General features: G+C 49.6%; 1 protein-coding gene across 1 annotated transcript; it reads left to right on the forward strand.

Annotated features, from left to right (window-relative positions):
- Nucleotides 1–324: 324 nt before the first annotated feature.
- LOC309682390 (keratin, type II cytoskeletal 80-like) lies at nt 325–15,646 on the forward strand (the record flags this gene model as incomplete). Its single annotated transcript, XM_082496473.1, has 9 exons — nt 325–651; nt 4,171–4,385; nt 9,595–9,655; nt 10,681–10,776; nt 13,750–13,914; nt 14,427–14,552; nt 14,648–14,868; nt 15,310–15,365; nt 15,447–15,646. 9 exons carry the CDS (start codon nt 325–327, stop codon nt 15,644–15,646), a joined length of 1,467 nt encoding a protein of 488 aa, XP_082352599.1.
- Nucleotides 15,647–16,029: the final 383 nt, after the last annotated feature.

Here is a 16,029-nt window from a genome sequence, read left to right on the forward strand (position 1 = left end):
CAAACAAGCTCCTGAAAAAAGGAGGGTACAGAGAGAGGAGGGAAGGAAAAGAAAAAAAAAAAAATAAAAAGCCAACAGGTTGATCTGGATTACATCAACGGTTACACCCTCCTCCGTTTAATGAACATAGGAGAACAGGTGCTTGTAATTCATTAGCCAACCCACGAGCTGAGGAGACAGGAATTAAGCCGACCAAACTCCTCAGCGTGCCACTACTCTCCTTCCCTTTGAGGCAGCAGCAGCACCAAGAAAACTTCATCTCTTTTTTTTCTCCCCCTTTCCCTCCCTTCCCCTCCCCTCGAGCGGCAGAGCCACAAGCTGAGCATGACTAACCCTTGCAAAGCCTTCACCAGTGGCTCCCTCTCCTCTTGGGAGGTGTCAGGGAAGATGAACAGAGGAAAAGCAGCCAGCACGTCCCCGGATCGCCTGGGCCGCTGCAGTCCCAACGAGGTGGCCAGCAACGGCTACAGCTCGCTCAGCCTCCACGGAGATGGCGGATACCGATGCTCCTCTTACCCTTCCTTCTCCATCGATGGGAGACTCCTGGCCCCTGTGCACCTCGACATCGACACAGAGTTCCAAGCCACACGGCAGCAGGAGAAAGAGGACATCAAGTTGCTCAACAACCAGTTCGTGACCCTCATTGAGAAGGTAAGGTGAGCTACTGAGGACCACGATGCAGCATGGGGTCAAGGATGGTGGTGGGGAAGCAAACACTAACCAGTCTCTCAAGAGACTTATTGAGGCCTTCAGCTAACCATTGCCAGGCTCTGAATATTAGGCCAATTACCCAATTAGTTATTCCTTCAGTGCTATCTGTTTTAACAAGGGCCAGCATCATCTCTAGGTGAAGCTGGGCTGCGTCCGTGGTCAGCGGCATCAGGCAGCCCGTGCATGTCCTCTGCTACGCCCGTCACTCCGTGGGTCCCTGGGGAGGACAGGCGGCTCTGCCCTCGGGGACACTACCCTGCCTGAGCACCTGAGGTTGGGCCATGGAGGCACAGCGCCGGACAGAACAGGCCTTGGCTCCCGTGGTGGACAAACAGCCATGGGCAGTGACGCCGGTTAAGGCGGCAGCTCAAATTCTTCTCCAACAGCTAAAGAGCTGGAGATTCACCTCCATAGCAATGCGGTGGGCAAGGGAGACCCCCCACCCACCTCCCCCCTCTGCGGTTTTTATTGTGAAGGGTTGTGCGCTTAGCCAAGAAAGTGTCGCTTTCATCTCTTAAGATCCATGAGAAGGCAGAAGGTTTTCTCAAAGGAAAACAACTCATCCAGCCGAGGCAGGTTTCTGCAAAGCCCTGGTGCTCTGTAAACAGATGGTAATCTCCTAGGAGGATTGCTTCACTGCATCTACAGTACAGGCACTCAATGCCAAGCTACTATGGCTTGGGATTACTTTTTTTTTTTGTTGTTTCAACTCTACCTCTAAGAGGGCCTGAATTCACACTGGGAAGGAGAAGGGTGGGGGAACCATCTCCCATAGCACCTATCCAAACTGAATAGCTGTGAACCAACCACCCTACATGTGCAAACAGGCGTGCGGCGGTACCAGGGGGCTGACCCTGGCTGGAGGGGCACAGCAACCTTCACGTCGGGGCTTTTCCAAGCACGGATCTGGGCCAGACCCCCTGGTTTGGAAATCACCCAGGTGGGTTGTGTTGATCGTGCTGCAGGACTGGTCCTTTGACTATCCAGATCGAGGTCAGGGTTCATGTGGATGTTAGCCCTGCTCAGAAACCAGACCTCAGCAGAAAGGATGGGAGTAGGGGACATGAGACCATGCCGTGACAAGGTGTAGGTGAGCCAGAGCACGTCCACCAGCTGGTTCCTTGCAAATAGAGATGGAAGAAGTGAGAGAGCCTCCAGGTTTCCCGATATACCCAATCTGGTGGCCTGCTGATAAGTGTGTGTTACAGGCCCCGATGGACAGGAGATACAAACATCCCACCTTAGCTGGGTGGCTTTGACTTTAGTGCTAGCAGCTTATGCATTCGGCTTTGAAGGCTGTAACTTCAAGTGGTACATCAAGTGGCAAACTTCAGCCATCTGCCTCAGGCCCTCATTCCAGAGGAAGGTAATGACACTTCCTTGTCAAAGAGAACTTGTCTTTTTAAATCAGGAATTCAGATGGTCTCAAGCCTGAGTGCTAATTCCTCGGATAATTGACCACACTAACTTCAGGAGTTTGCCGCTGATGGCTTTCCAGCAGGCTATTCCAGATCTGCTAGTATTTATTTTACATCCAGATATGTCCAGGTGGAAGACAGGGAACAGCCAAGTGATGGAGCCCCTGTTCGAAGCCCTACCTTAACCTCAGCAGCACAGAGGTAGAGGCCTCTGAGGACCAAGCTTTAGTCACTTCTATGTTCGGGCATGACCTTCCAGGAAACGTCGCCAGATCTGGGTGATCCTTCTGCTGCAAAACTCACATTAAAAGACTTTGCAAGGACGAATTTCTGCTAAGAGGGATGCTGTGTGAGAAGCCAAGGTGTAAGCAGTTCAGCCCAGTGGATGGGTACAGTCTGGGAACAGGAAAGAAACTGAAGAGTTAGTAAGGGGGGAAAAAAGAGCAATCAAGGATTAGGAGTGAAGTCAGGAACTGAGATTTGAGTTGAGGGTCAAAGACAGACTCAGAACAGCAGCCAACGCATTCAGTCATCTACTGTCCCAGCAGCAAATGGCGAAGCTGCCTTAAAATGAGAGGCTGTTCCCTACAGGTTCACCCCAGCCCTGCTGAGGGATGCTCTGTCAAAACCCTGGAGATGCCTCAGATGGAGGGAGCAAGTGGCCCAATTGGCTCCTGGTAGACCCAGAGGCCACTTACTTGTGCCGCTTGCACTGTCCCTTTCTGGCTCTGCTGCAGCCTCGTCCTCTGGTTCTCAGTCTCACGTGTGCACACGCAGTGTGCCACGCTGGTTTTGTGTCAGGACAAAGCAGCCAGTCAGAGGATTGGGCTACTGATGGGATGTCTATGGTGATGTTAAGATATCAGGAAGAAAGGATCAGGTCTCTAACAGCGAGACCTGAAGATCCCAACACTTGTGCCCCTTCTGCTGAAAACTGTGCGCATCCGAGAGCTTTTGTTCTGCTACAGTGCTCTCTGTTCCCGCTTCTCTCTGCTCAGACAGATTTCTTGCCCAAAAAGGTGCTGTTTCTCACCACGTGCACCTGTGCAGCGCTCAGCAGCTGGAAACTCTCTCTTCAATGCACTGATGCTGCTTGGGGCCACAGAAAGCTAAAGAAAAAGTCAAAGCTGAAGGCCAAGCAGAAGGTCAGCATCTGCACCCCACTGCTCACACCACACAGGGCTGAATCTTCTCCACGATAGAGGGGAGGACGCTGTCAGAGGCAACTAACAAATCACCAGCCCAAATGTGACTGAAGGAGTTTGGTTTTGTTCACAGAGCAATAAGAGAGAGAGGTAGCAATTAGATAATTAATTGAAGTTAGCCAAGAGCTTTGAAGATGAAAACTGTTAAACACTGAGCATTACTGTTAAGATTGTGAATATTAGGAAAGAAGAGTGCCAAATTCATCAGACGGTGGGTGGATGAAAATGCAGAGTATCCTCTCTCAAGCAGACAGGCGCACACGCACATAGACCTCACGTGGAGTCTGTAATTATTTTGCTTATTCTCCAGAGTTCCCATAGGCCTTGTCTAAGTTGCTTTGCAATACAAACCAGGACTCTGATTCATTACTTAAACTTCACCATGGTGTAATCCTACCGATCTGAGAGGAGTTACCTTTGTTCATGACACTCGCAGGCAGTAAATCAGACTTCCATTCACCCTGGACAGATGTGCATGACCTGTGGTGGATGTTCAGCCTTTACTTCAATATATCCAGAGGCAAAGGGGACCAGTATTGAGCAGTTCTTATTTTTCAGTAACTTAATAAGAGATGCTCATTCATTTTGATGTGAACATGTTCTGTCAAGAAATTAATAAGCAGGCAATGTGTATAACCCCTAAAAGTCCTTATAACCTTCCACCCTCAGGCCTGATATTCAGGGGATTTCTCGTTCTTACCTGGAGATCTCTGCTGATTCCAGCAGCTTCTCACTGCTCTGAAGGTCTCCAGGTCACTGTCTCCTGCCCTGCCAGGAACAGCCAGCTTTGCTTTTGGCTGTCGGTGTTACTAACGTCTCTGAAACCTCTTCTGCAGGTCCAGTGCTTGGAGCAACAGAACAAGGTCCTGACAACAAGGTGGAACTTCCTGAAGGATCAAGACAATTCCCACTCTGAGTCGGACATCAAGGCCATCTATGATCAGTACATGAGCAAAATGAATCAAGAGATGAAGGCGCTCAACTACGAGCAGGAAAATCTTGAGTTGGAGCTGACAAAGGTCCTGAGCACCATGGATAACTTTCGAAGCAAGTAGGTGTCCAGCCTAACTGGGTATTACGAGGGGGAATGTGTTTCAAAGGTCTCGGTTCAGCGCTGTGCATAGAGTGGCGGGGGATTGACTGCGCACAGCCAGCCTGTTATTCCCAGAAACAAATTCCTAGTTTGCTGCGCACAGAACTGTATTTGAGAAGTTATCATGTCAGACTCTTCCCGATTAACTAGAGATGAAAGGAAACCCATAAAAAAACGAAATACCAAAGAGTGCAGGGCATCTGAAAATGCCTCAGGCCAGAGCACAGCTCTGGGGAACAGTCTTATCAGGAATGACAGCCACTAAAACAGAGAAATATTTATTCTCCGCACCATTATCACAAGCCAGAACTTTCTCCCCAAAACGTTTTATGGATCTAGGCTGCTTAGTATTAACAAACACCCCTTCCTTTCCCCCCTCGCACCACACTATTTAACACAAAATTCTGCTTTGACCAAAAAGTCAGACTTTTACCCAGAAAACCTCTTGACAGAAAATATTGAGGCAGCTGGAAGTTTAAGGGAGGACCAGCTGCCACGTGCTTATCGCTGCTTTTGCCAAGAGCTTTAAGATCCTCAGATAACAGCATTTGAGATGTGCCATGGCTCATTCAAGAAGACAATGCTTTTCTTATTATCGGTGTCATTTGCATACCACAGATGAATCCACAATTAGATACTTTCCCCTACAGTTACACCCATCTGCCTACACAAGATCTCTGGAGTCTTCCATGCTGATTTGCAGCAAAGAGCCATGTATGGGCACTGTCAAACCAGAACAGCGATGCCAAGGGACTACCCTCCGCTGGCACTGATAGACATCACCGTAGTAATAGCCCAAACCTGTTCCTGATGTAAGAAGTGATGCATAAATAATAACAGTGCCCTCTCCAGAGAATTTAGCCCAAGGATCTTAAAGCTCTTTGCAGACTGCAAGCATGTCTGCAAATTAGGGGAAGGACCAATACCTCCACTTTACAGACATTATTAACAGAGACACAGAGTGAGCTGGTGGCGGAGCAGGAATAGGAGCTAAGAGTTTGGTTCTTGACCTTAAGCTGACATCATCATGCTCAGCATCCTTCAAGAAGTGACACACTGATACCCAGGTGCCCAGGAAACCCTAAATTCCTTATGGTGAATGTCTGTCTGCTCTTTATTTGGATGCTGGTTTCGCTACAAGACTTGGGCTCGCTGACGCTTGCTTTGCTGCCAGGTAGCAACCCTGAGCTTGGACCAAAGCCACAATATGGAGTGTGCCATTTCCTCACTGCCCTAAAAAGATTAAGACCTGTCATCCCTCTCTAGAGCACTTGGTCTTCCTTGCGCTTCCCTGAGGAAGCACCTGCTCCGTGGCCCTGCAGTTATAAAAGATGCTTCTTGGCTTATTCCCTGACAGTCAGGAAAACCCAGATAGGAAAATGGTTGGGCTGGTGGAGAATGTCAGATCAGTCACCCACATCTGCTCTCACAGTTTGTACTCATATTTGTACTCATTAATTGCCTCATTAATTGCCTATGCCTGGCACTTCATTCTTTTTTTCCAGCCTGATTTCTGAAGGATAAAGGTGTTTACACAAACAGGCTGTGTGTTTCCCCTTACCTTTTGATTTTCTCGGACAGTTATTACCTAGTTGGACAACAGGATAGACATGATAGGGATGCTACATCCCTCAAAATTAAACCCAGAGACTGACTAGAGGAACAGGACCACCCTACACCCAGCACACACAGAGGGCAAGGACACAGCACGTGCGCAGTATTAGACAGCGGAGAATCCACAATGAGCACCAGCGTATGACTAGCCCAACTATCGGTCTTGAGAAGCATTCCCGCTTTGCGGGACTACGCAGTCATGGCAAAACAGCTTTCAGAAATGACACTGCTCCTCAAAGCGCTTCTCCTTCATTTGCGGAGCCTTCCTCTCCTGCTTTCTCCCATTTGGGAGCTGCAAGGCACAAGCCCCGCCAGGGGTGACCTAAGCAGCGAACAGGCAAAACCCACCCTGTCATTGGGCGCTGTCAACACCCAAAGCCAGCACAGGTGGATTTCTGTGTTGGTGACAATCCCCCATGCTGCTCCCAGCGGTTAGTGATTCACGAGGAGAGAACTGCTGCTTCTGCTGAGCGTTCTCCAGGCAGCGATCCAACCCCGTCCTAACCCACACCGGCTCCGTCGAGTCCTGCACGCCGCCTTCGAGAAGGCGGCCTCAGCCCAGTTGTTTTTCTGGACCAAATGGTCTGTCTAAACCATGCAAATTTTGGAGGCTTCCCACTCCTCTGGAGGTTTCTTTTCCCAAGGGAAATTTTTTGGGGGAGGAAAAGGTAATAACCTCACCAGCAAATTTAACTGGTTACACTCTCATCCAAGCTGCAGCACTCCAGACAAAACACACCATGCACACGGTGACTGCCCAAGCAGGCTGCTGCCCAACAGATCGCTTCAGATGTGAAATCTGCCTCTCAGTGCCCCTCTGTAAGGCCCTAATTTGTCTGTCTTCTCTGTCCAGGGACTGCTTTCCAAAAACCATACAGAAGATTTAACTAGCCCGGACACATATACCTTCTCAAATCAGGTTGCCATTGAGCAGCAATTCCAAACACAGAGAAGAAGGGAGAGGGGACAGGGAAGCAGGTTGGAGGCTGGCACAGGATCTCAAACCCTGCTTCTTTAGGAAGTCAAGCTAAAAATCCAATACTGAAACACACCCGAATAGGGATGACTGCCCAGAGGTGCACATCTGCACAACTCTGCTTCAGCTCCCCACACATATGATTTGCACATGCAAAGACCCATTTGAATGAGAAAGCAGGGAATTTTTGCATGTGCAGACCCACTCTGGTGTGGCACTGGGGAGATACCGCAGGAAAATATCCTCCTTTAGAGGATCCATTTCTGAGATCTGGGGACTGTGTTAGCAAAATCTTGCCACCAGAAGACCCCCCTCTATCTTCAACCTCTGCAGTCACTTTTCAGCTGCTTCCTGCCCTGTTTCCTTGCTCCACAAGAGGAAGACTCACTTAATTTCATGTCACCAGGCTCAGATCCATCCCACCACTAGATCTTCACCCTAAAGTAATCTTGAAGACATATCCAGAGAGGAACGTAGCCTGCCTGAGATTTGGTTCACCTCTGATTTTGTTTCACTGCCTATGGACGGAGCCCAAGGCAACCAGACACCTGTCTCAAGTGTGTCTTAAGTGCATGAATCGAGATGGGATGGATTTACGCCTTAATGCATGACTGCTTGAGGATTATCTCTAAGGAGATAAATGCTGTAATGTGTTTGTGGAATACTCCATCCCCATGTGAGTCATCTCCCGGCCGCCAGGTCCCTCCGGAGCCGTGCGGTGAGCACGTTTGGCTGGCTGGGCTTGCTCTCTTTCAGTCAGGAGTGTTGTTTGTTCAATATGCAAGATTATGTCAGCGCCCGGCAATGTGTGAAGCTGCTTCGGCAGGCTGGGACAGACTGGGATTGGGCTGAGATGCAATGAGGATGAAGGAAGAGTGGCAGGCTGTAATTAAGCTCAGTACATAGTTGCTGGCAGCATGGCTAACATTCCAGCTAAAGAGCAGAGAAACCAGTCAGGTAGACCTCGTTAGCCATGCTACCTGGCCTTATAAAAGCAGGCAAGGAGAGGGTGAATTTAACACCATGGGGGTACTCAAGAGGAACCTCAGAAGCACCCAACTGTAGAGCCTGTGACTGTCAGATCCCCTCGCTGTTCCCTCTGTCGAGGGAGCAACACCTCCAGGGAGCCGTTTTTGATATTTCAGGTCAGCTCCTGAGCATGACGACTTACCCCCTTGCCCTGCAACGTGATCCCCCGTGCTGTGTTCCCAATACCTTCTCCTGTTTTTGCTCCTCGGCGCAGCTCCTCTTTCCCCTAAAGGTTTGTGCAACAGCAGCGAAGTCTCTCGAGTGTAACCAGACCACCAAACAACAGAATATGGCTGTCATTCCCACTTTTATCATCGCCACTCTGTTAGGACATGACATTTTACCTCATTCCCAAAGGTCTCAGCCTTCCCCATATCAATGTGGTGACATCTATAAGTAGCACTGAAAGGTTTAATTCACAGCCTGGAAACGCTGTGTGCACATTAGGATAAGAGGAGCCTGAGGTATCATGGAAGAGCAGAGCAGCGATGACCTCCCTGAGAGCACAACCTGCTCCACTCCCAGCAGAAGAGCCAGCACTCCCAAAGCGTGTCCAGCATGAGATTCCAAACACCCATCACATAACGTTCTTGCACGGCAAACGAACCAACCGTTACTGGTCACATGCCATGCCCAAAAGAGACCCTGTGGCTTCCTGGTCAGAGAGCTGCTTTGAGCAACACCGGGGCGACCCACGTGCTCGTCCCAAGAGCCAACAAGGGCTGGCGTATTCCCTAAGCTACCCTCTCGTGTTTGCTGCTGGCCATCAAGAAATGCATTTGCCCCTTGGACTCAGTCTTTGCTATCCTGGTCCTACCTTATCAAACCTGTTTTTAAACACCTGCGGGGTTGGTTCCTCTGCTGGATATTTAGCCATTAGGACTCCACCCTATCCTGTCTGGTTTTTGTTACCTTCTGCTTGGTAGGCACTGTTTTCCCTGAATTGCTTTTCCAGGTCCTGTGTTACTTCACAAATTGCACTAGGAGCACTCCGTCACATTATGACACCAGGCCAGTATTCTCAGAATTTTCACAAGCCAAAGTTTTCTCCCTTGAGAAGACTCTCAGACTCTGGAAATTAAATGCTGGGGATACCTGAAAGAAACAGAAAAGGAAGGCTTAGGGTGAAAATTTAGGAGTCTTTGGGCATGTGGGTTTCACAGAGGATAACTCGCCACACCCCACTTCTCCATGCCTACTCTCTCTTTCTGTGGCAAACGGGAGGTAACCTGAGGTTGCTTAATTCTAATTTAATTTGAGGGCTAAAGCTACCTCCTCTCTACTCTGGGGCTCTTCAGACTGTAAGTGCTCATGGTGTTACTACAGAGCAGCCGGCATGTGGCAGCTTGTTATCCTCTCACCTGTCCAAGATGCCCACACCTAAGAGATATCTCTCCTTGCTGTCTAGTGTACGTCAAGGAGGTGGGACATCACAGTAAAAGCAGAAAGCTTTGATACCGACACTTTTTGGGGCCAGCAAGACAACCTTAAGCACCCCAGCGTCTTTCACCATGTGCAATTTCTTACTGCTTTTTTCACTCTCCTTAGATACGAGGACGAAATTCGCCTCTGCAGTGGCATGGAATACACCTTCATGGAGCTCAAAAAGGTCAGTGGGAAGAGAAGCTTTTCACGCAGACAGGCTCAACGGCAGCTCTGCATAGCCACAGAAGAGCCTGGAGAGGGAAGATAGTCCAGGCTCAGCGAAGACCTCGCTCAGCCTGGTCCTGGTACCACAGATGTTTTGTGGGGTAATACGGTCCTGCGGAGGACAGCAGAGCGGTGAACACAGTCACTATTTCAATATGAAAAGTATGAGTGCATCTGGGCTAATTGTGGTTACAGAAAAGCCCCACAGCCCTTGGTGGAAGCACCTGAGGGGGGGTCAGACCATACCTGCACCCAACCCACGTGGCAATTGCGTTGGCCAGCCCTGGCCTGGAGGGGGCTGCACCCCAGGACCCCGCCGGGCAACACCGCTCCTCCCTTGCACCGTTTGCTCTCAGAATGACATCACCGCTTGGGAAAGGCTGGAAATTGATAAATGTGTTTGCTTTTCTTTCCTGCAGTACAGCCACACCCTCTTTAAACATCCTGCCCCACAAGTGGCTGCACTTGAGTATCAGCTGAAATGGGAGGCTTTGTGCACAGCCTTTACATCAAAAAAAATTAAATAATCCAAGATGCAGGAATGCAGGGTATTATTAGACAGAGGAAATGTTCTCCACAAATGATCATTACGGCTAATTACATGTTTTCCCCGACACACTCATCAGGCAGTAAGGGCAGTTCTGGTGACTTTTGTGGATGGCATCAGAGTTTTCAATAACCTGTGCTTTTTGTGGTGAACAAAAGATGAGTGGCTATGGATCAGCTCTGCTGTTTCCTTCTCCACCCTGCCTCATTTGAGACTTCCACCGAAGCACTCACCCAAAAAAAAAGCAAAAAAAGAAAACCAACCTGCAGAAGAAAAAGGTCCACAAAGGAGCCTCTCTACTTGTAGAGCAGTTTCACGAGTACCTGCCCATAAATAGCACGCAGGGCACTTGCTGGGGGAGAGGTGGCAGTGGGAAAGAGTTCTTGCTACAACCTCAAAGACAGACTGTCAATTAATACACTTTCCATCTCCTGTAGGATTTAGATGTCAGCTCCTTGCACAGGACTGAGCTGGAGGTAAAACTCAATGGGCTCCAAGAGCTGCTGGATTTGAAGAAAGCCATCTACCAGCAGGTAAAAAATGCAATCGGGGGAATGGCACTGGCACACACACAAGCTGCCATGAAAAAAAAAAGTGGCATTTTTGTGGACAGTTCCACTACAGAGATGGCATCATTCCAGATTTACACCAAAAGCTTATCCAGGGGAGTTGCATGGTGTTGCAGACAACTATTAGATGGCTTAAGGCAGGGTCTCATGAGCTAATCCCCTTCCCTTAACTAAACCAGCTCCATTTTCAGTTTGATCAGGAGGTTCCTTCTGCCCCACAGCTACCACAGGGAGGCTGCTCCAGCAGGTCTCCCCCCTATCAGGCAGGAACCCCCATCCATCTCCCGAGCTGGCTGGTCTTGAACTCAGCTCCCAGCGTTTGCCTTGAGACCGAGTGCCTCAAGTCACGACTGAGCTGAAGATTATTCTATTCAGATTCAGCGGAAGGGCTCCCAACAAAACAGGACAAGCCCTGGTCAACCTGGGTGAGGTGCTGGATGCTTTTTAACACAATTCAACATACTCCATTTCCACTTAAAACAATAAGTGCATAGTCAGGAATGGTTTCACCAAGGGAGGAAGGACACAGTCTGCAGCCCTTCAGACAAACCCAAAGGCTGCAGTGCGCCTGTAGCTACTCAAACAGGGTGAAGTGATTACAGCCACTTACTCAGAGCCTGTAAAATGTCACCAAGCAGGCTCGGCAGTGTCTCAGGAATACTAATGATTTGTCTAAATTCTACCAATACAAACAACTAAAATGCTTGACAAGAGCATGTTATCACCCTTTGTGGGGAAACTGAGGCACAGAGAGACAGGACAACCTGCATAATATCAGAACTGCATTAGAATACCTACCCTGCCTGCAGCTAACCATGAAGCCTTACTTTCTCTAAAATGATAAGGTTATTCCAGGTGCAAGGCAATTCACAGGGGTAGCTGGAAATCAGATTCTACTGTGAGGATCTTATTCTTGAGCTGATCTCCTCCAGGTCCCACATGGCCATCCTGGCAGAAGGCCGCATTATTTTTTTTTTTTTAACTTATGCTTCATGCAAAGAAATGACCCTCTGCCTCTCTCTGCCCTCTCCGCTCAATAGCTTGTTGTCAGGTTAGAGGCAGGTTTCAGGTTCAGTCAGGTTTCAGTTAGAGGGCTGGAGCCCCTCTGCTGGGAGGACAGGCTGGGAGAGTTGGGGGTAGGGAGGGGGGGAGGTCAGCCTGGAGAAGAGAAGGCTCCAGGGAGACCTTAGAGCCCCTTCCAGTCCCTAAAGGGGCTCCAGGAAAGCTGGGGAGGGACTCTTGATCAGGGAGGGAGGCGATGGGATGAGGAAGAACGGTTTTACACTGAAAGAGGGGAGACTGAGATGAGATATTGGGAAAAAGTTCTTGGCTGTGAGGGCAGTGAGCCCCTGGCACAGGTTGCCCCGAGAAGCTGTGGCTGCCCCATCCCTGGAGGTGTTCAAGGCCAGGTTGGACGGGGCTGGGAGCAACCTGGGCTGGGGGAAGGTGTCCCTGCCCAGGGCAGGGGGGTTGGAACTCAATGGTCTTCAAGGTCTCTTCCACCCTAAGGCATTCTATAAGTTTATGATTTTCTCACCTGTACCTGTTGATTTGACTGACATCAATGTATAGGCACACATACCCAGTGAAAGGGCAAATGAGGAAAATTTTGCTTGATGGCTTTTCTCACAGCATGTTGGTATGAGTCAGAAGAAAATCCCACCCTCAATCTTCATTAATAAACCACCAGGTTCTTTTTGTTTTCCTCCCCGGCAGAGGATGCTCAAGTATTTGCAATAAACATTTTCTCCTATAGCTAATAACCTGCTCAAAGATTAACAAAGAGCCTCAAGTCTAAACACCAGTGGGAAAAACTACACCGATAATCCTGTTTTTTGGAAGAGTAGTGGGGTATTTTTCTGTTATTCATGAATCACCACGTCAGGGTGCCCTTTGTTTCCCCAGTCAGGGGAAGGCAAGGCAAACAAGGTATACAAATGCTTCTCTAAAGCGATTAGAGCCCTCAGCACAAAAGGTAAGCACAAAGCCATCAAGATGAAAGGTAAGAGATGGGGAGAGAGGTACACTGCTCTCTTAACACCGGTGTAAATCAGAAGCAACTGCAGAGATACCGGTAAGAGCGACACACCAGCAAGAGCAGTCTGGGCTGGGGGGGAGCTGCCAAGTGAATGTGTACACCATCTGCTCAACATCAAGTCACGTCTTGCCTGGATACAAACCACCCAGGAGTGCTATTTGCAGGCATGGATTAAGGGTCCCTTTTAGGTTCACTGAGGGGAGTCCGCATTCATCATTGTTTGGCTCCTTCTCCTAAAGCTGTGACCGAGTCACTTATCAAGAGCAAATATCCCAGTCAGTGATACTGCAGCTTGTGTGTGCACGTTCCTGCTTCCCCCACGCTGGCTTGAGTTTCCCCAGCGTATGAGAGCAGCTCTGGGGAGTGGAACAGGTCTGCTAACGATGGATGTGTTCAGAGTAGGGTCCTGTTCCTCCTTGCTTTTACCAGACACAAAACAGACTGTAACACCAGAAGCGGCAGCCACAGCCTCTCTAGACCCCGAAGCAGAGCTGGGCAAAGATATCTTTCCAGCTCCACCAGCCTGCAGAACGAGTCACACTGCCCTGTTTCTTGCCCAAGACATACATGCCCACCATCTGACTATTGGTAGGTATTGAAACGCGATCAAAAGTTCAATTAAGCAGCTCTTGACGCACTACAGATGCGCTATTTCATCAGACTCGTAACAGACTATATCCAAAGGTCCCAAACCAACACCCTAGCCTGAGTCCCGATTTTATGGGGAAAATACCAGCTTCCAAACTTCAGAGACTGAAAACCCAGGAAATCTCACCACCTGCACACTAAATATGGAAGATGCTTTGCCTAGCTAAGTGCAGCATATGTGCCAGGGTTCAGCTCTCTCCTGGCTTGTAGCTTTGTTGACTCCTTGGTCCTATTCTCTCTTTGCTCTTCAGGAACTCGAGGAGCTGCTGACAGAAATTAAGGACATTTCTGTTGTGCTGGGAATTGACAACGCATGCAAACTTGATCTGAGCAGAATTGTGGAAGAAGTGAGGGCCCAGTATGAAGCCCTGGCTCTCCGGAGCTGGGAGGAGGCTGAAGCACTTACCAGGAGAAAGGTATTTGTCTCCTTATCTGATTTATACTGGGGAGAGGGGCAGGGAAAGAAGAGGAAGAGAGATCAGCCTAGAAACTGCAGGAATCAGCAAGCCATGGAGGGACAGACTACACCTAGGAATGGAGGGTGGGACAGGGTAGTAACTCAGATCAACTCCTCACTCAAGTGAGTGAATTAGGGGTTTCCTTGCTCTAGGCTCTCCACACCATCAGTGTAGAAAGGTAAGGACATTTCCCAGTGGCAGCTTGGCCACCTAAGATGCAAATGACCTTCCACTGGTGCTCCTCCAAACAGAGCAAGAAAGAATGTGATTAACCCCAAGAGACAGTGTGCCCTACACCTGGCACAGCTTCAGCCAGAAGAGGATATGAAAATGAGCTCTAAATCCTTCCACACACCCACTATTTTTCCCCAGTTAGGTGTTTCTCCTCAAGGGCAGTGGGAATCCTCGCAGATTCCTTTGCTACAGCAGAGGAGGCACGCAGATAACCCGCTCTTCCATCTCTCCTACAGCTGAATGAAGGAAGCACCCAGTCAGGCACCTATGGGGGTCACCTCCTTGACAGCCGACGGGAGATCGCAGACCTGAACATACAGATCCAGAAGCTGAGGTCCTGCATTGTGTCTCAAAAGAGCCAGGTGTGTCCTGGGGTGGGTGACAAAACTCTGACATACAGGTCTCAAACTACAACACACCTAATGCCTCCACCGCCCTTTTCCCTTTGCAACACCAGTGCCTGTACTTAGAGGAGCATATCAAAGAAGCAGGAGAGCATGGCGAGATGGCCCTCAAGGATGCCAAAGCCAAACTAGTCAAGCTAGAAGAAGCCCTGCAGAAGAGCAAGGAGGACATGGCTCACCTTGTGAAAGAGTATCAGGAGCTGATGAACATCAAGCTGGCACTGGATGTGGAGATCCTCACTTACAGGAAGCTGATGGAAGGGGAGGAGAGCAGGTAAGCTGGGCTTCCTTGGGCCTGAAGAGGGGAACGGATCATAGAATCATGGAACAGTTTGGCTTGGGAGGGACCTCGAAGACCATCCAGTTCCAACCCCCCTGCCCTGGGCAGGGACACCTCCCACCAGCCCAGGTTGCTCCCAGCCCCGTCCAACCTGGCCTTGAACACCTCCAGGGATGGGGCACCCACAGCTTCTTGGGGCAACCTGCGCCAGGGGCTCACCGCCCTCACACTCAACAATTTCTCCCTGATATCTCATCTCAATCTCCCCTCTTTCAGTGTAAAACCATTCCTCCCCTGTCCCATCACTCCCCTCTCTAATCAAGAGTCCCTCCCCAGCTTTCCTGGAACCCCTTTAGGGACTGCAAGGGGCTCTAAGGCCTCCCCAGCACAGCAGAGATTAATATGTGTCCTCACGCACTATCCTTGTGTTCACAGCATGGAGCAACCAATACCCACAGTCATCAGCGCCGTCCACTCCAAGCCAAAGCACCGTAAGTGGTTTTAGTTGTACACTTTGGTGAAGCAGAGTGTGAATGAAATGTTTCTAACCTCCTCCCTTTCATTCCCCCCAGTTTCTGCCAGCACCTTGAGAAACTCCAAGCTGTTTGCAAGAGGAACAGGCAGCACCAATGGCGAGATGAAGCCAAATGGTGGCAGCACAAAGACGCTGCCCTCTAGAAGCCACAGCGACAGCTCAGCGATGCCTGAAGCAGATGCCTTCACCAGCGGTGCCCGGCCAAAGCTCAGTTCCCTGCCCGACAAAGAATGCTAAGGGAAACGGAGCCCCACAGCATGAACACAAGACCTGTTGGCATCTGTAGCCAAACGAGGCCAAAGCACTTTCTCCTGAACTCAAGCCAATGTCCGAGGGACAAAGGATGCGAATTCACTCCAGGCTGTCTCTTTTGTCTTTACAACATCCCAGTTAACATCTCCGTTACCAGTTACAAGCAGAATCCGTCTCAGGATTTTAGAGACTCTCCCATTCAGATACCCACACCATCCTCCTCTCTAGGTCTGTTTCCCCAGAGGATTTCCATTCACAGCCTTCGAGATCCACCTGCAGAAAACTTGGTGGGGGGTGAGGGAGGGAGGGCAAGTATCATTACACGAGCTTTTAACTCAGCAGCCAGAAGCCATCAACCCAGCCATTTT

Source organism: Vanellus vanellus (assembly GCF_965231255.1).
Source record: "Vanellus vanellus genome assembly, chromosome: 28".
NCBI classification, from domain to species: Eukaryota; Metazoa; Chordata; class Aves; order Charadriiformes; family Charadriidae; genus Vanellus; species Vanellus vanellus.